Here is a 20,209-nt window from a genome sequence, read left to right as displayed (position 1 = left end):
AAGTATTTCACTTTTATTGAGTATTTCAGAGGCATTCAACTTTATAAAACTCCCCACTCTTCCATACTTCATAGGTTAGTTGACATTTAATTAAATCACATAGTTACACTAATATAAATCGCATGAACAGGTTTGGAACCTAAGATAACTAAAAGTGTAACTCACTGCTGGGAACCAGAAGTGTCTGGGTATACTAGATTAGAGGGCTGTACCTTTTTTTGAGCGTACATGGTCTACTGTATTAATGTATTATGTACACTGTAATAGTGTAACTCTAAGGTTGAATTATATGTTTATTTTTTACCCACAAAATAGCAATTTTATATGGTTCAACCTAATATTAAATAACAGTATAAAGGATAAATGGCCATCCAATTAGATAATAATAGATCATGTCACAATATGATGTGTAAATAACAATTAAAAATAAATCATTTTTAAAAGGCCAGGGGATTCTTAGATTCTTTTAAGAAGCTGTAGTTATGACAGCCACACATTCCTGAAATTCTGGGTCAGTTTTACTGTCAAACGTTGTATTATCTTTTTCTAAAAATTATTGAAATGCCACCAAAATATCAATCAAAACTTGTCTCCTAAACTGCCTCTTGCGCCTGAATTTGATACAGAAGTACTTTTAATCAGTCTACCTGTCCCAATTTTTGTTACTGTAACTGAAGGACTTTTATTGGAAAGGTGTTATGGCTAAGAAGTCTAGATAGACTGAAGAAGAGGAAGGATTTGAGTTGTCACATTCTTCCTCTTTATGGCATTCAGCATTAAGAATATAACTGTTATGTTATAACTGTATATTTTAACAATATAACATAATTATGTAAGTATAATAGTTCTCTCTCAATGTATTCTTAAAACATGTTAAACTTAATTTATTTCTCATAAAGCATGGGTTAAGTCCCATTGAAATAAACTCCTGGGAGCTATTTCAATTATTTTGTTTTGTGTAAATTTTGTAATAGATACTACTTGGCATTAAGAAGGGCCATTGACTGTACTATTTCATTTTTATATATGTAAACTTATGTAGTAATGGAATTTGACCTAATTTTCCATAATTCTAATTTGTAGCTTATCCAGTTAAATATAATTTTCAACAAAAGCTATTTTTAACTTCCAAAAGCATTGTAAAATCAGTTTTAAATTATTATTCCTTTGGAGAAATAATAACTTTTTAGAAATTTGCTTTGGATAGTTTTAAGAATAGCCAAGCATGTGTAGAAATGTAAGAGATTGTAATGGATGATAAACTTTTATTCTAGAATCAATGCAATTAAAATTTAACACTTTTTTTAGCCCTGTATAATTTCATATAAAACCATAAAGTAGTAGAGTTGCAATTTAGATCTCAAAGGGTTTCAGCTCTATCTTAAACACATTTCTAAAAATTTAACAAAACAAACAAAAGAACTTCAAATCTGACATTGTTAATACCAAGATAGTTGAAATGCCTTCCTGATTGTTATGTCGACTAGTCTATGAATTACTGTCAGTATTTTTTCCTTCCTAATATTAAAGCTGCCCACATCACATTTCACATGTCAAGAAAAATCAACTGTCTTTCTTCATGGAGTAAGATGCAGTCTGATAACATGCTCCAGAATAAGAATAGAGAAATAACTAAATTTCATGCTCTGTGAAACTGAACCAGGGGGTTCAGTGTTAGAAACTGCGTTTTGTGCCCTGGCAAGTACAAATGTTTTCTGCATATCATACTAATTCATACAACTTATAAAGAACTATATAAGGAGATGAGTGGTTTTAGGTTAGGTCACTTTTTAAAAGTTATTTTTTGGGTATAATTTGCTTGTCAGAGAAGTATCTTTAGATAGCTACAAAATTTATAAACACGGAGAAGAGAGTTAAATTCTTGGACTTCTTGAATATGGCTCTTCTAGTGTCTAGAGTGACATGGTTTATCTTAAATAGGTGGATTAGGGTCAGTAAACTTTTTCTGAAAGGGGCTAGATAGAAAATATTTTAGGCTTTGCAGACTACCTGTGGTCTCTGTCAAATGTTCTTTGTGTGTATGTGTTTAAATGTAAAAATTTTTCTGAGCTGGGATCCCTTCAAAAACAGGCCATGGGCCAGATTTGGCCTTCAGGCTTTGGTTTGCTGACCCTTGCTCTACATCAGTAATGTTCAATACCAATATAACCTGAATCACATATGTTACTTTTAAATTTTCTAGTAGCCACATGGTGGGTGGTGCTATTTTTTGTTAAGAGTCTTGTAGTGGCATTTGACCTTGAAACTACAAATATATGAATTAGGTAAAAATAAAAACTAACTTTAAAATAAATGAGAAGAAACTAGGCTAGAAAGGGGCTAGGATATTGGAAGAGAACATCTACAAAGATAATGGAGTCACCAAGAATATGGCAGGAATTCGGCTGTGTTAACAGGACTATGGGCAAGGAACTGAAATCTTAATTTAAGAAGAAGAATAAATGATAACAAGGCACGTGAAGTTCAAATGGCATACACCTCATAAAAATGCTTACGAGAAAGATTTTTGCACGACAGAGGAGGCCGTGTTCTAAAATAGACTTTACTGAGACTTAACAGTTCTAATACATTTTATTCTAATATATACCAACTACTGTGCAAACTTCCTATGTGCCTGACAGTGTGCTTTTAATAAAGAATTAAATCATCTGAAAGTATATTTTATAATATCATGGACATTAATTTTCTGTGTTGTGTTTCCATTAGTCCAAGAGCCTTTTCTGTGAGAAACTAATGGGAAGACCTATAATTCATTCTAAGAATGTTTATTCTCTGTTATTCTCTTATTCCTAGTTAACTTCTTGAAAATATAAGCGTTTATGACAAAAATAATTAGTTGAAGTTATGGCAAGATCAGCTAAAGTTTTCTGCATCATAATGTGACAAAACCAATTGAATTTTAAGTTTAGGTTTTTCCATTTCTTCTAATGTTGACTTTTAGTTACTGAACTAGACAGTGTGCCTGTTGATATTGTAGTCTTAAAAGAATTTATTTGTAAAGTATTATAAACTGCTTTAGTTTTTTTTTTTTAAGGAACAAGAATAAAGATGCCAAATTGTATGTTTTTGGTTTTTGTTTTTGCGAGTACTACAGTATCATAGCCTTTCTCTATTACTTTATTATAATTTCCCAACTCTTCCAGGATTAAAGAATTGGGAAGTTTAAAGACACCTTTCCTGGCCGGGCGTGGTGGCCCACACCTGTAATCCCAGCACTTTGGGAGGCCGAGGCCGGTGGATCACCTGAGGTCAGGAGTTTGAGACCAACCTGACCAACGTGGTGAAACCCCGTCTCTACTAAAAATACAAAAATTAGCCAGGCGTGGTAGTGCGCACCTGTAATCCCAGCTACTTGGGAAGCTGAGGCAGGAGAATCATTTGAACCTGGGATGTGGAGGTTGCAGTGAGCCAAGATCTCACCATTGCACTCCAGCATGAACAACAGAGCAAGACTCCATCTCAAAAAAAAGGAAAAAAGAAAAAAGACACCTTTCCTAAATATTACATTCTTTTTCTTTCTTTTCTACTCAAACTGCTTCTTCAAAATCATGGATAAATTTGATACATTATAGGGTGGGAGGGAAGATACGGGTTTTTACAAGTGATAAACCTGTAAACCTTAGAATTGCAAGGAACCAGTTAAGTAAAATTGGGAAGATTGCTACTAATGAAAGGTTTTTGAACTAATTTTAATGTGTTACACAAATGTGGTTCTAGTTATAACTTTTGAAAAGTTGAATACAAATGTGTTTCAACAATATGGAACATATTTTGCCTTTGTAATATTCAAATTAAGGAGACAGGTTGAAGCACGGGAAAAAGAAAACAGAGTTTAAGAGCGTTTATTTCCTTTCACCTGAGTTCAGAATATTCTACCTGAAAGGACTTGGGAAGCAAGGACTGGCTTGAACAAGGTCAGTGCCTAAAAGGCCCGGTGGCCTTCCTGCTGCCCAACAGAACACACGGCCTCATCACTTCAGCAGGGCAGTGTAGGTGAACTCTTGGCCAGTATCACTGAAATTCCCAATGGGAAGGGGTGTGGGCACTGCCTTAGCTACCTTCACATGCTACTTTGATTAATTTATTTTTCTTTTTTTGCTGTTTTGTCTTTAGATTTTATAATCAATGGATAAAGTGGGAAAAATGTGGAATAACTTCAAATACAGGTGTCAGAATCTCTTCGGTCATGAGGGAGGAAGCCGTAGTGAAAATGTGGACATGAACTCCAACAGATGTTTGTCTGTCAAAGAGAAAAACATCAGCATAGGAGACTCAACTCCTCAGCAACAAAGCAGTCCCTTAAGAGAAAATGTTGCCTTACAACTGGGATTAAGCCCTTCAAAGAATTCTTCAAGGAGAAATCAAAATTGTGCCACAGAAATCCCTCAAATTGTTGAAATAAGCATCGAAAAGGATAATGATTCTTGTGTTACCCCAGGAACAAGACTTGCACGAAGAGATTCCTACTCTCGACATGCTCCATGGGGTGGGAAGAAAAAACATTCCTGTTCTACAAAGACCCAGAGTTCACTGGATGCTGATAAAAAGTTTGGTAGAACTCGAAGTGGACTTCAAAGGAGAGAGAGGCGCTACGGCGTAAGTTCTGTACACGACATGGACAGTGTTCCCAGCAGAACTGTAGGAAGTCGCTCTCTAAGACAGAGGTTGCAGGATACTGTGGGCTTGTGTTTTCCCATGAGAACTTACAGCAAGCAGTCAAAGCCTCTCTTTTCCAATAAAAGAAAAATCCATCTCTCTGAATTAATGCTTGAGAAATGCCCTTTTCCTGCTGGCTCAGATTTAGCCCAAAAATGGCATTTGATTAAACAGCATACAGCTCCTGTGAGCCCACATTCAACATTTTTTGATACATTTGATCCATCTTTGGTTTCTACAGAAGATGAAGAAGATAGGCTTAGAGAGAGAAGGCGGCTTAGTATTGAAGAAGGGGTTGATCCCCCTCCCAATGCACAAATACATACATTTGAAGCTACTGCACAGGTTAATCCATTATATAAACTGGGACCAAAGTTAGCTCCTGGAATGACTGAAATAAGTGGGGACAGTTCTGCAATTCCACAAGCTAATTGTGACTCAGAAGAGGATACAACCACCCTGTGTCTGCAGTCACGGAGGCAGAAGCAGCGTCAGATATCTGGAGACAGCCATACCCATGTTAGCAGACAGGGAGCTTGGAAAGTCCACACACAGATTGATTACATACACTGCCTCGTGCCTGATTTGCTTCAAATTACAGGGAATCCCTGTTACTGGGGAGTGATGGACCGTTATGAAGCAGAAGCCCTTCTCGAAGGGAAACCTGAAGGCACGTTTTTGCTCAGGGACTCTGCGCAAGAGGACTACCTCTTCTCTGTGAGCTTCCGCCGCTACAACAGATCCCTGCATGCCCGAATTGAGCAGTGGAATCACAACTTTAGTTTCGACGCCCATGACCCGTGTGTATTTCACTCCTCCACTGTAACAGGACTTTTAGAACATTATAAAGATCCCAGTTCGTGCATGTTTTTTGAACCATTGCTTACTATATCACTAAACAGGACTTTCCCTTTTAGCCTGCAGTATATCTGTCGCGCGGTGATCTGCAGGTGCACTACGTATGATGGAATTGATGGGCTCCCTCTACCCTCAATGTTACAGGATTTTTTAAAAGAGTATCATTATAAACAAAAAGTTAGAGTTCGCTGGTTAGAACGAGAACCAGTTAAGGCAAAGTAAACTTTCCGGTCCCCAAAGGGTGTTAACTAGGTCCGCTTTCATGTGCATCAGACAGTACACCTATAGCAAGCACACGTAGCAGTGTTAGGCTTTTTCATACAGTATGTAAGCTTAGTGTTAGTATCTGTCAGATGCTACCTGCTGTTACTTATTCAGATAAACATGGTGCCTATTGGAACAACAGAGGATAGAGCTACAGGTGTTCAGTAAGACTACAAAAACATTTTGCCGATTTCGCTAATAGTTTGGTTTTTAATGGCTGTAGTATTTGAGTGAGGCAACTCTGGGGCATTTGTTATGAAGAATTCTATTTCTTACTGAAGAACAAATTATTAATATTGGATGAGTATTTCAATAGTGTGACTAATGTTTGAAATTATTTTTTCTAAGAGTTTTTCTATAACCTTCCAAAAGTCGTGATGTTTGTAGTTACTATAAATCAAGCTTTGGAAGTCCAAAAAGAATAAAAGACTGCCTTCCTTTTAGAAAAAAATGCAATTTTCTGGCCACAAGGGCATAGTGCAGTTCACTTACGTGTTGATGTAGTTTATAATCAGATGCCTTTTCTCTTCTGCAAAAGGTACTGTTAAGTAAACCAGATTTTCTAAATAGGCATTCTTAAAATTTCAGACTCACAAAGCTAGTAGTAGAATTTTATTGAAAGGCGCTAGGTACTAAATTTTAAATGAGTGCTTTAACTTAAAACAGGCGTTTGGAATAGCTGCTGCAATGTAGTCTTGCGTGTGATTTTTTTTTAAGTTGATATGCAGTCTAATTGTTGTTTCATAAAAGTTGGATGTGTTCCTATGCCCAGGATGATTTTGTGAACCATGAAGTACATGAGACTAGAAGACGCCCAAACAAGTCAGATAATAGTAACTACAATGGTTGCTGATGTTGAGATTATTGTTGAACTATAATTAATAATTTGGATGGCAGAATTTATCTTTTTTTGTAAACTCTTATAGCTGAATTGCTGAAGTATAATTTATAGAATTTCAGTGCAGTTAATTCTTGATGGAAAATCTGAAACCTAAATTGCAGATTTAAAAGGTACTGTACAACCATTATATCTGTAAATAACTTTACTTAGCACCTTTTTGTCACTTAGAATAATATGTACTACTACTTGAGTGAGCTCTTTTGGAAGTTATATCAAGTTCTGGTGTTTGCTTCTTAGTAACTGAACTGTATTTACGGTTCCGTCCTAGACATTTTGCACTAAAGTAGCCGAATCCACTCTCGTGTCTTTTCGTTAATGTGCTCTGTACCACTGGTGAGTGCTCCATAGTTTCCTTACCTGCTGCTACAGATGTTATTTTGCATCCCTATGGCTATTGCCAAGGCTACATAAAAGAAAAGCTATATTTGTATGCAACACTAACCTTTTGACTGCTAATGTTTCTGCTTGCTGTGCCTTGTTATGGCTGCTTTTTTTGTGCTAATAAAGTATGTTTGGTGTTCTCCTTGTATATCTGCTGTTTTATACATTTGCAACAATTTCTGTTGTAAATGGAATGGTTTGGGGTTTTTAAATAAGCATTAACTAACAACCTTTCTATAGTTAATGCAGAGTTACTGAACAGTCTAATATTGACTTATCAGAATAAGCTAACTCTAAATTTAATGCTCTACATCTTATCAGTCATAATTATATATACTGTGGAACAGTATCTGTAGTTACTGCAAATTACTGTACAGTTTAGGTTATAACAGAAAACTGACAGAGAAGTAATAAACCTATTGATTTCTCTGCTTATAAGTGAAAGATTGAAACTATCCAATGACATATTATAGTAAACGAGTATCTGTAACCTCCCACTGCATCAGAAGCAGGTTAAATGAAGTCTTGTGAATTTGTAATAGATCAGTACCATTTATTGGTTTGGGGACCATCTTAATTAAAAATAAATGCCCAAAATGTAGAACTTTAACCAAAGACTTGTCCATTTTAAATCAAAATGGGGATTGAAGGGACTTATAATTTCTGTCGTTTCTAATTAAAGTCCCTGAAGATCATATACCAAAGTGTTTGAGAACTTCATCCAAACCTACTTTAAAGCATTATGTGCAATTAAGTTGTTATGACATAATTATATTGCATAATTGTTGGGTCTGTTTTCTTGAGCTTACAATGTACCTGGAAAATAAACCTCTTGAGAAAAAAAAAAGTTCATACTGATTATTGGAAAAGGACTATATATGTGAGCAAGATTGTGTTTTAGAGAGGAAACTTGAAACTCCAAGAAAGCACTTGATGTTTTTATATGCTTGTAGCAAATTGATGTTCTAACTGTAGTTTTATAGAAAGTATTAATGCTTTTATGTATTTTAAAACTTTCATATGTTAAATGGAAATTGTTTTAAATGTGTTTGAGTTTATGTAAGCATGTATACACTGTGCTAAAAGTCACGTTTCAGTTTGTGTATAATATTAATATGCAATTTTTGGTTTAAATTTTTTTCTTAAAATATTAGTGGCTTACATTTTAAAAAAGAAAAATCACCAGCATGAACTTGCACCTAAGTCTATATTCACTGTGTCCTTTTCTGAATCCCATTGTAGCCTGTCAACTAAATTTGAGTGTTACAGTCTTTTTAAAGTGCATTTAAATACAGACCAGGAATTTCTTTAGAAGTTGAGATACATCTTTATAGTTGAAATAATTAACCCAAGAAAAGGTTGCTTTGATTTGTACCCATTCTCATTCATTCTCTTCATTCCCTTACACACACACACACCTCTCCCTTCCCCATATGTATAAGTGTGTATTATATATTTATGTATGCACATATATACATTTATGTTGTTAATATTACTTTAGATGGCACTTCCACCTGATACAAAAACATTTAGAGATCTTATTCTATAGGTATTACCTAAACAGTATTCTTGTACTATTCAAATTTTATTATCTGCACTAAAAGTTTAGCCTTGCTACTTTAGCCTTGTTTATAATACAGTCACCTTACAAACAGAAAGAGTTCATCTGTATTTCGTTTTCTGGCTAAACACAGTACAAAGTATTTGAAGAAAAACAGCTTGGATTAAGTAGTTACTAAGAGTTATAATTAAATTTATGTTTCTTAGACAAAACTCAAGCCCAAATAATCATTCTCCACACGCCAATCTGTTTTTAGCTCTTATGTTTACATAAGATTTATAATGGCTAGAACCATAAGAACTGATACTTGAATTTTAAGCTTCATTTGACAAAAATCCAAAGCTTAAGAATTTATTTCACATTTTGATCTGGTTGCTATTTATTTCAAAGCTTTCTTTTCTCTCTGGCACTAAACACTAATTTGGTAAGTTTTATTGAGACTGGTCTTAAATCTCTTATTTTTATAGCAAATACTGTTTTTTGGTAGAGCCAAAGAGCCTGTGAGTGAATCTTTTTTTTTTTTTTTTTTTTTTTTGCGACAAGAGTCTCACTCTTGTCACCAGGCTGGAGTGCAGTGGCCCAGTCTTGGCTTACTGCAACCTCTGCCTCCCAGGTTCAAGTGATTCTCCTGCCTCAGCCTCCTGAGTAGCTGGGATTACAGGCGCCCACCATCATGCCCGGCTAATTTTTGTATTTTTAGTAGTGATGGGGTTTCACCATGTTGGCCAGGCTGGTCTCGAACTCCTGACCACAGGTGATCCGCCCACCTCAGCCTCCCAAAGTGCTAGGATTACAGGCGTGAGCCACTGCGCCTGGCCATAGGACCCTCCTAAGAAGGATACAGAGCTAGGTCTGTCTTTCAGAGTGTTAACATAGAGCAAATAGCACCAATTTGTTTGCTTACCTGTACCCCAGCACATACAGTTTTACTTTGATGAAATTAGATAGAAATGCATACCAAGGGCTGACTCAAGGGTGAGAAAGTTTCCAAAGAGGGCAATGCTGCTTGGCCCATGTGCATAAAAGCTACATATTTTTGAGGCTCTGGTTTTGTTTTATAATTTTGCAACAGCTGATCCAGAACATAGGCTTTTAAAATAGTATATTCTAAAGAGGTTTGGGGTGGAATTTTTGTGGGAGGTAACTGGTTATTTGTGGGGGACGGGAGGAGAGGTTGCTATTGCAAAGTATAGATGAGTTGGAGCAACTGTTTTGTTTTCATGCCCTGGACGCTTGATTAAACATTAAGACTCTCTTCAGCCATGCAGTCAACAAATATGTATTGAAGACCCGTGTGCCACTCACTATTTTAAGTAATGGGTGTACATTGGGGTATAAGACAAAGCTTTACTGCCTTCCGGAGTTTATTGAATTCTAGTAGATAAGACAGCAATGAAATGGTAATTTCCGAAGCTATGAGTAAAATGAGGCAGAATATGGTGGTGGAGGGACTGGGGCACAATTTTATAGGGTCGTAACCTTGAATAATATAAGAAAATTAGACCAAGACCAAAGAACAAACGTTCGAGATGAAGAGAACAATAAAACTAGTCCCCAAAGCACATATGGAATTACTTGCTGAGAAAGAAAGAATGCCAGTAAGGTAAGTCCATTGAGTGTGGAGAATATTAGGTGATGAGGTTTTAGAGATTGGCAAGGGCCTGATCATTTAGGGCTATAAGCCTATAGTGAGGGATTTAGGATGTTTTGAGTGTGATGGGAAGCCATTGGAGAGTTTTAAGCAAAGTAGATGTGTGGTGTGTTGTAAATTTTTCTGGTCAGTGGAGAAAAGACTAGTGGAACAAGGTAAGGAAGACTTTTACAGTCATCCAGGTGAGAGATGGTGGGACCTTGGACTGGGGTGATAGTCATCGGGAGAAGTCAGAATTGGGGTATGTTTTAGTGGTAGAGCTGATAAGACTTGGCAATGGATTAGATGTGAACAAGAAGAAAAAGATCAAAAGATGACTCCAATTTTTGGTGTGAGAAGGGTGATTGAGTTTTGAGATTCCTATTAATTCTAGCAGAGACATTGTATAGTAGGCAGTTGGAGATATGAGTATAGAGTTAAGGGGAGAAAATTAAGATGTGGAATCACTAGGCCAGGCATGGTGGCTCACACCTGTAGCCCCAGCACTTTTGGGAGGCCAAGGCAGAAGAATCACTTGAGCCCCGAATTTTGAGACCAGCTGGGGCAATGTAGCAAGACCCCGTCCCTACAAAATAAAAATTAGCTGGGTGGGTTGGCATGCACCTGTAGTCTCAGCTACTTGAGAGGCTGAGGCAGGAGGATCACTTGAGACAGAGCCAGTTCCTGTCTCTAAAAAAATATTAAAAATGAAATGGGGAGTCACTATATTGATAGTATTTGAAGCCACAGAACAGGATGCAACAGTTAGGGATTTTGCATGGGATTAAGAATTTCTTTGGAGGAAATAATTATGACAACATTTCTCTTAGTTTGTCAGTTCAAGATTCTGTATCATTAGTTGTTTTTAAAAGCCATCTGCCTTCAATAGAGGACTTGTCTTCCAAAAACTTTTAAGATACTGGAATCAGACCTTGCGCTGAATCTTAAAACTTTATCCATGTCAAATTTGGTTGTCATGCTTTCCTTGTCAAATTTGCTTGTGTGTCTTTTTTAGTTTGAGTTTTTATATGATAAATCCAAGTTCATTATGGAATATTCAAGAAGTACTAAAGATTATAAAAGAACCTACCAAAAAAAGTTCATACTGTTGACTGAATATTTAGACTCTGACCATTCATTCATTCCACAAATATTAATTGAAGACCCATGTGCCAGTCACCATTTTAGGTAATGGGTATATATTGAGGTACATTACTACCACCAACCCTACCCCTGCCCCTTCCAACTCCCGTTTTGAAATTTTCCAGAGGTAACTGCTATTAATATTTGGTACATTCTCTTTCATATTTTTTCATGTATTTTTAACAGTTTAAAAAAATCACATGAAAGATAATATGTTGTACATCTTGAATCAGTTACTGAAGGGTTTTTTTGAAATAGGATTTCAGTCGAAGATTAAGACCCTTATTTTACTAAGTTTATAAACTGGTGGGGATGTAGGCAGTTATATAAATGTATAGTTATGAGAATATATGGAAATAAAGTAATTAAGTAAAAACTGGTTTCACTGGTGATAGGGAAAAACAGAAAAGTGACCCAAGTGGAGTAGGGATGATTGGGAAGGTATTGGGTTTCTTTTATCACGAGAATGAGAATTTCATTTAGCAGAAGATGATGGAGAGGCCAGGTGCAGAAGTAGAGTGGCAGGTGGCAACAGAAGAGGAGCAGGATTGAGGTGGAGGAATCAGGTGATTGTAGCATACACTGGACTGAACAGTCTGCAATTATCTAGGCTCTGCAGCAAGGAAGAATTAGAAATTATGGTAGCGGGTGTAAGATAGCCTATAACCAAGAGGGATTGGAGTTAGGAAGTCCTGTGAAATTTGCCTAGATCAGGTCGCTAGCACTGGAATCAAACAGGAGCACATGCAGAAGAAAAATTAGCATAATTTTCAGTAAGGAAAAACAAGCAGTTTGCTTGCCTAGGAGACTTCTAGTTAAATATGTCATAGTTTCTCCAAATTTAAGCAAATCATAAGCCAACAGTAAAGTAAATCATAAGCTTACAGTAAAGTAAGATGTGTATTGGATATTATAGATATCCAATTATGGATAACATTTTAGAAGACATTTTAATGCAAAAAATATTTGATCAAATAGGGAAAACTTCATCACTACTAACTATGCTTACATAGAGAAAATAGAATGACTTTTCTATGGATAACATTTTAATTATGGATAACATTCTAAAAGGCACATTTTAATGCAAAAAATTAATATAAGATTTGATCAGATAAGGAAAACTATCACTGCTAACTATGTTTACGTGAGAAAATAGGAACATGAAAAAAAGTTAAACCAACATCAAAAAAACTTACTTGACAAAAGTGCTGAGAAAGGGTGGCACAATCTTAAATCTTAAGAGGGAGTGACTGAATTCAATCCCCAAAACACTGTTGTAATTGTAGTTTTTCTCATTTCTCAATTTTACTAAGTATGAAAACTGCTTTGAATTTTTTGTAATTTATTTTTATTTTTGTTTTTTTTGGAGACAGAGTCTCCCTCTGTCACCCACACTGGAGCACAGTGGCATGATCTTGGCTCACTGCAACCTCTGCCTCCCGGGTTCAAGCAGTTCTCGTGCCTCAGCCTCCCAAGTAGCTGGGATTACAGGCATGCACCACCACGCCCGGCTAACTTTCATATTTTTAGTAGAAACGGGGTTTCGCTATGTTGGCCAGGCTGGTCTCGAACTCCTGACCTCAGGTGATCTGCCCACCTTGGCCTCCCAAAGTGCTGGGATTACAGGTGTGAGCTACTGTGCCAGCCCTTATATTGTCTTTGATACCTGGCTTAGAGGGGTTAGATAACTTGTCTAAGGCCGTAGAGAGAATGTTAGAGCTAGTTTTCGAACACTGGTCTGAGACCAGAGCCTAAGTGCTGATCCACTGTACTTTGCTCTTTGGATTCTAATTTTATCAACCAAATTAACATTTCTTTCAATGCTTTGTTCTCTTTTATTGTATTTCAAAACAATAGGCTATACATAACTGATAAAAATGGATTCTAAACCATTGGTAAAAGAGTTGAAAGAACTGGCCACTAGAATCTCCTTCATTCATCTTCTGCAGTTTATTTGGGGAGTGCCCCTGCCCATGTCTCCAACCTTCATCTAGTACAACTATCCCCCTTACTCACCACTCTCCTGACACGCTGGCCGCCTTTCAAACCTCCCTCATTCCATTATCTTTCCCACCTCAGGGCCTTTGCACATGCTACCCCTCCTGAAACTGTCATCTTCCCACTGTTCTTGTAGCAAGGTAGATTCCTTTCATTCTTTACACCTAAGCTTAAGTGCCACCTTCTCAGAGAGACCTGCTCACGCCATTTAAAGGAGATTGCCCCCTATTCTCTTACCTCTGCCCTGGCTCTGTTTTCTTTATAGTCTGTATTACAAAAAACTTGCACATATGTTATTTATTTGGGCTTTTGGGTTTTGACCGTCCCTCTTGAGAAACTCTGAGGACAGAGACCATATCTATCATTTGCTGTTTTATCCTCAATGCCTAGGATAGTGCTTAATACAGAGCAGGTATTTATTAGATTGGTGCAACGTTGCAGTTTTGGCCATTACTTTTAATTTCAAAAAACACAATTTTGCACCAACCCAATATTTGTTAAATGAATGAATAATTAATTCATTTGTATTTATTTCTCCTGTCTACCCACAAAATCATGAAACCCTTATTACTTGTCCTTCTAAAGTCTAGATTGCTTCACATATTTCCACAATCTCCCAACTTTTCCTATGAAAAAAAGATTAATCTGACATGAATTATTCTTGGTGAACCCATGCTGGTTCCTGGAGATTACACTTTTTCCCCTAAATGCTCACAGGCCCTACCTTTAATAATCCATCACAGAATGCTGCCCAGGATGATGTCAAGTTCATCAGTCTGCAGGTTGTGGAACCACCTGACTCCCCTTATTTAAAGATAAGAATCACCTCTCTCTGGTCTTCCAGCCTGCCTTTCATTTGCCTCAGCACCTCTGATGACAACCTGCAGAGACTTCATTTGGAGACTCTTAGTTCTCTGGAAGAAACTAATCCAGGCCAGGATATTGTAACATATTTATAGTAACTGTGTTTTTTTCTAGAATCCTTTCACCCATTCAGACCATTAATTCCTTCTTGCCAGCTTTTGTTCTGCCTTTTTCCAGAAAAAGTAGAAGTGTAATAGGAATTGGATAGCTGAGCTTTCCATCATTCATCAACATTATATCATTTACCATTTCCTTTATAGTCTGTCTCAGACATAACTAAAACCCTGTGTGTGTGTGTGTGTGTGTGTGTGCGTGTGTGTAATCAAAATACTTCCCAAAGGTAATAAGATCAAATATCTTTATAAGTGCATTTTAAAATGTGCCACAGCAGTCTAGCAAAAACAGGTAATTCTAAAATAGTTCCTCTTGAAAAGCCTGCATTTTAAGATAAAATACACTTTAGTAGCTATTATAAGTACAACTAGATATTTAAAAGAATGCAGAGTGGTATTTTTCACTGAAGTTAGAAAATCGAAAATTTGCCACATCTGAAACTTTAGAAAGTGTTTAGGAATAGGCCGGGCACAGTGCCTCACACCTGTAATCCCAGCACTTTGGGAGGCCAAGGCAGGCGGATCACCTGAGGTCAGGAGTTCAAGACCAGCTTGGCCAACATGGTGAAACCCCATCTCTACTAAAAATACAAAAATTAGCTGGACATGGTGGTGGGTGCCTGTAATCCCAGCTACTCGGGGGGCTGAGGCAGGAGAATTGCTTGAACCTGGGAGGCAGAGTCTGCTGTGAGCCGAGATTGCACCACTGCGCTCCAGCCTGGACGACAGAGCGAGACTGTCTCAAAAAAAAAAAAGAAAAGAAAAAGAAAAAAAGTGTTTAGGAAGAGATTTCATATGAAAAAAAAAATATCTAGATTGTGTTCTCTACCTGAATATCCAGAATACAGGGCCCAATGAGTGATAAAATTAAATGAACAAATCTGTTTTTCCTTCTTCACCTGTTTCCTCAATCTTGTTTTCACACTCATATTTTTTCTCCTTTATACATTAAGAAATTTTTTTTTTTTTTTTTTTTTTTTTTTTTTTTTTTTGAGATGGAGTCTCACTCTGTCGCCCAGGCTGGAGTGCAGTGGCGCGATCTCGGCTCGCTGCAAGCTCCGCCTCCCGGGTTCACGCCATTCTCCTGCCTCAGCCTCTCTGAGCAGCTGAGACTACAGGCGCCCGCCACCACGCCCGGCTAATTTTTTTGTACTTTTAGTAGAGACGGAGTTTCACCGTGGTCTCGATCTCCTGACCTCGTGATCCTCCCGCCTCGGCCTCCCAAAGTGCTGGGATTACAAGCGTGAGCCACCACGCCCGGCCACATTAAGAGATTTTTTATGTATACATATTCTTTTTCAAATTTCTTTGGGTAGTTTCTTGTGACTTCCAACACAAAGAGCGGTGTATGTGTATTATAAATACAAAAATAAAAAGTGATTGCTTTTATACTAGCACCTTAAAACCATTTAGAACTTCAGTAAAACCATGAAAAAGTGCTGTTTTGGAAATGGAGAAATATTCAAAAGTATGGTGTGGTGTTTTCAAGTGGATTGTGATTCTAGTCTCAATTTGTTGATCTTGACCTCTAGTGGACGGATGCAGGCTTACTCTTTGTTCAGTCTTAATAAATGAGGCTCAAGGGAACCCTAACCCTATGTTCACATCTGAATGGATGAAATGTAGGTATGGGTACTGTGTTCTCTCGCAGTATGGACACAAAACTGTCTTTAAAAAAGAGACAAGTAGATAACTAACATGTTGATCTTCCTGTGATGAATGGAGAAGCCTGTGGATAATACACAGAACAAATGAACACTGGAAAACACTAAGGCTCATGTAATTAGAGGTAACCGTATCTGTGAAACTAACTACAGGTCCTAAGTTATATGATACTGAAAGTCGTTTATTTATTTTTTAATGAAAAACAATACCCTTGAATAAACCTTGGGTGAAGTTTTATGAGATCTTTGGGAATCGAGGTATGTTGGGGTTAGGCAAATTGGGCTGACTCAAGGTTTGGGCGCTGTCACCCCCATCATCTTGATCAGATCACAGTTTCCAATGACCTTTGTTTCTTCCTCTCATGAAAAAAACAATACCTGCCTACACCACTGAATTCTATTTGGAAATCATCTCAGATAAGAAATGACAGATAAAGTACCAGTGATTAGTTTTTAGAACTGTAACACTTGGGAAGAATGGACATTTTGTAACATATGTATATGAATTAATATAAGACAGAGCAGATTTACTTAAAATAATTTTTGAGCTGAGAAGCTGTTCTTTCGGTAACATTTTTCTTCTGAAGAGCTCAGATTTCTTCCGTAGCTGTGGAACTGCTGTCAGACTGCCTGGCTTGTGCTCAGCCCAGCTACTTATTAACTGGTGGGTTTCTTAACTCTTCCCAGGCGTGGATTCTTCATCACCTACCTAATCGTGGTGTGGAAATGTAAACTGAATAATCTTTGAGAGATACGTAGCCCAGGGCCCGGCATAGCATATGTGCTTGGTAAATGTTACCATTTTCTTTGTGCTTACATCCATCTATGCATGCTAGTCCATTCGTGGAAATGCAGTCCTGGAATCCAAGGGTCCTGATCAAAATTGCAGTCTTTCTTTTTTCTGCCTAAGGCTTGGCTAAAATATATATTCAGCAGGTAATTCTCCCATGTACTATTGGTTTACTGTGGAGTTTTATTGAAGGACGGAGGCAAAATGTTGAAACATTATCTCCAAATCTTCATAGGAAAAAAAAAAATCTATAAAACATCTTACTTAGAAAATTACTAGGAAGCAGATATGATAAAAGCAAACCATAGTTCTATTCAAATTTTTATTTTAATACTCATAAAATGTTTTAGTTTTCCATCAAGTGAAAGAATTTATCTTTGGAATGAATAGAAATATAGTTATTATAAATTTAGTTTATGCTTTTACATCCTGGTAGAAATGTAGCAATACACATAAAAATAAAAGTTTCATTGATTTTCTTCTCCAAATGCACCATCCTATTTTGTAACCTTGGTTATGAGTATAGGACGAGCACACACACACACACACACACACACACACACACACACACACGACATGACCTGGGGCATGGCTACAGTAGCCATAAGAGCTCTTTTACCATCTTCTCCCACTAATACTAATCATCACAGGTGTGTCATCTCTGGGAAATCTACATTGTCTTCAGCTGCTGCCTAAGACTTTGAAAACCAGTGTGCTTCCTTTTACAACAGAAATTTCTGGGAAGATTCCCAAGTGTCCCTTTTCATCTAATTTCTGTTAGTCCCTCCTTCCTTTTACATGCTTGCTAGTTGTTCGGGGAGCTCCTTGAAGGCGGGGACCTTACCATCCTGGCCCTTGCTGCATCCTGAGAGCCCAGCCCAGTGCTTGGCTTATGGTAGGCCCTCAGTAAATATTTGTTGAAAAATGAATTAATTTTCAAAAGTAATATTTAATTATCTACTGTATAGATATTTTAAAAGCATAAAACATGGTCTTTTGTCCTAAAACTAAATCACTTCAATTAAAAATAATTGAAAGAATAAGATAATATTGTCTGCTAGTTTTACCTTGCCTCATGTCAAAAAGTTTAATTAAAAGTAATGCTTTGGCCGGGTGTGGTGGCTCACGCCTATAATCCCAGCACTTCAGGGGGCCAAATCACTTGAGGTCAGGAGTTCAAGACCAGCCTGGCAAACACGCGGAAACCCCACCTCTACTAAAAATACAAAAAAATTAGCCGGGCGTGGTGGTACTCGCCTGTAATCCCAGCTACTTAGGAGGTTGAGGCAGGAGGATTCTTGAACCTGGGAGGCAGAGGCTGCAGTGAGCTGAGATTGTCCCACTGTACTCCAGCCTGGATAACAGTGAGACTCTGTTGCAAAAAATTAAAAAAAAAAAAAGTAATGCTTTATTCTTTTATTCTAACTCTAGATTCAATCACCTGACTACCTTATAGTTAAAAGTCTTTTCTGACCTTATTAATTTTGAAATTGAGACCCATCCTTTTTAGGCCTTATTACTTCATTCTACTGGTTATACACCCCCTTTAAACCATAAGAAACGGGATTCACATCCTTTGATTCTATAACTGCTAGAAGTTAGAAGATCTCTGTTTTACTTTGAAATGCCTACCATTTGTTGAGAAGTGGGACCTGTTGTGTATCAGGAAATGGAGAAAAGTAGTTCTACCTATTAACAAAGTTTTCCCCCCAAAAAGACAAGAGACAGTGGGACATAGGTAAAAGGCCACATAGCTGTCACTCCTGGATGTTTCTGTTTACACCGGATGGATACCAGAATCATGCTTTCATTCTCTAAGGCAGCATGTTTAGAGTATTGGAGTATTGTCCTTAGGACCTAGATGGAGAGGCTTCTAACAGGATGTCCTGAAAACTATATTACACTTATAAGAAATGCCTCCAAACATCCAAACACAGATCAAGTGAAAGAAAGTGGTCTTTTGATCTTAATGGTTTGTGATTTCTAGTGCATGTTTGTCCTTAGGTCCTGGTGTGTCACAGGTGCATGCTATTCCAGCAGAGGCACATATTTCTTCCTGGGCTTATGCCTGTAATCCCAAATTTAGGGAGGCTGAGGCCGGCAGATCACTTGAGGTCAGGAGTTCAAGACCAGCCTGACCAACATAGCGAAACCCTGTCTCTATTAAAAATACAAAAATCAGCCAGGCATGGTGGTGCACGCCTATAGTCCCAGCTACTTGGGAGGCTGAGGTAGGAGAATTGCTTGAACCTGGGAGGCAGAAGTTGCAGTGAGCCAAGATCGCACCACTGCATTCCAGCCCGGGTGACAAAGTGAGACTTCGATTCAAAAAAAAAAAAAAGGCCAGTTGCGGTGGTTCACGTCTGTAATCCCAGCGCTTTGGGAGGCCTAGGTGGGCAGATCACCTGAGGTCAGGAGTTCAAGACCAACCTTGTGAAACCCCGTCTCTACTGAAAATACAAAAAGTAGCCGGGCATAGTGGTGTGTGCCCGTAATCCCAGCTACTTGGGAGGCTGAGGCAGGACAATCCCTTGAACCTGGGAGGCAGAGGTTGCAGAGAGCCGAGATCACACCACTGCACTCCAGCCTGGGTGACAGACTGAGACTCCATCTCAAAACAAGAAGAAGAAGAAAGAAAACTAATGTCATGTGAGTTACATAATCAAATCAGAAAAATTTTGAGGAAAGAAGTAAATAATCTTAATCCCTTTATCTCTGATTCGCTGGCTCTTTGGGTGACTAGTTCTTTTAGGTTTAAAAACTTTATATAGGCTGATTCTGTGGTAATTTTATTCTGCTATCGAATGAAAGGATAAAATTTAATGGCCCAAAATATACTTAATTTGAATTTTTTGGTTAAATATATTAAGTGGCTAAAAAAATATCATCCATCTGGAATTTCTGAACCTCACATCTCAGGAAAAGGGTATCTCATGCTTGCCACCTCTATGTCCAGTAAATGACTCCTCCAAGAAAGAACTTGGCCCAACCCTTGAAAGCCCTGCTCTAGTCCCCCCCATTTGTAACAAGAAACACATTCAGGTGTGGCAGTTATGTGGTCTTTGGCCTGTGCCTTTTTTCTCTTGTCTCTTTCTGGAATTAGGAGGACTCACTTCTTTCCTCTAACTGATACACACCTCAAGTCACTTGAGCCCACTTCTCAACATATGCTAGGTTCCCATCAGTTTAGAACAGTGCTTCTCAAACTCTTTGGTTTCAAGACCCCATTACATGCCATAAAATTATTGATGACCCCAAAACACTTTTATTTGTGGATTTACCTACCAATATTTACCATATTAAAAATTAAAACACAAATTAGAAAAATATATTTGGTTATAAATAACAATAAGCCCAACATACAT

General features: G+C 37.6%; 1 protein-coding gene across 6 annotated transcripts in view; it reads left to right on the top strand.

The window, feature by feature from the left end:
• The window catches only part of SOCS5 (suppressor of cytokine signaling 5), a 162,511-nt gene that overhangs the window by 55,537 nt on the left and 86,765 nt on the right, over positions 1 to 20,209 (top strand). For 2 of the 6 annotated variants that reach the window (XM_055241091.2, XM_055241090.2), the window contains exon 2: positions 4,135 to 16,292. The exons of the other annotated variants lie outside the window; for them this stretch is intronic. In XM_055241091.2, the coding sequence (XP_055097066.1) occupies positions 4,147 to 5,757 (1,611 nt within the window). In that variant the 5' untranslated portion in view covers positions 4,135 to 4,146 and the 3' untranslated portion in view covers positions 5,758 to 16,292. Of the gene's footprint in view, positions 1 to 4,134; positions 16,293 to 20,209 lie in introns of those variants that run through there. 6 annotated transcript variants of the gene reach the window in all.

The sequence above is a fragment of the Symphalangus syndactylus genome, chromosome 14 (assembly GCF_028878055.3).
Source record: "Symphalangus syndactylus isolate Jambi chromosome 14, NHGRI_mSymSyn1-v2.1_pri, whole genome shotgun sequence".
NCBI classification, from domain to species: domain Eukaryota; kingdom Metazoa; phylum Chordata; class Mammalia; order Primates; family Hylobatidae; genus Symphalangus; species Symphalangus syndactylus.
The sequence above is the reverse complement of the archived record's forward strand: the minus strand, read 5'-3'. Positions and strand labels throughout refer to the sequence as shown.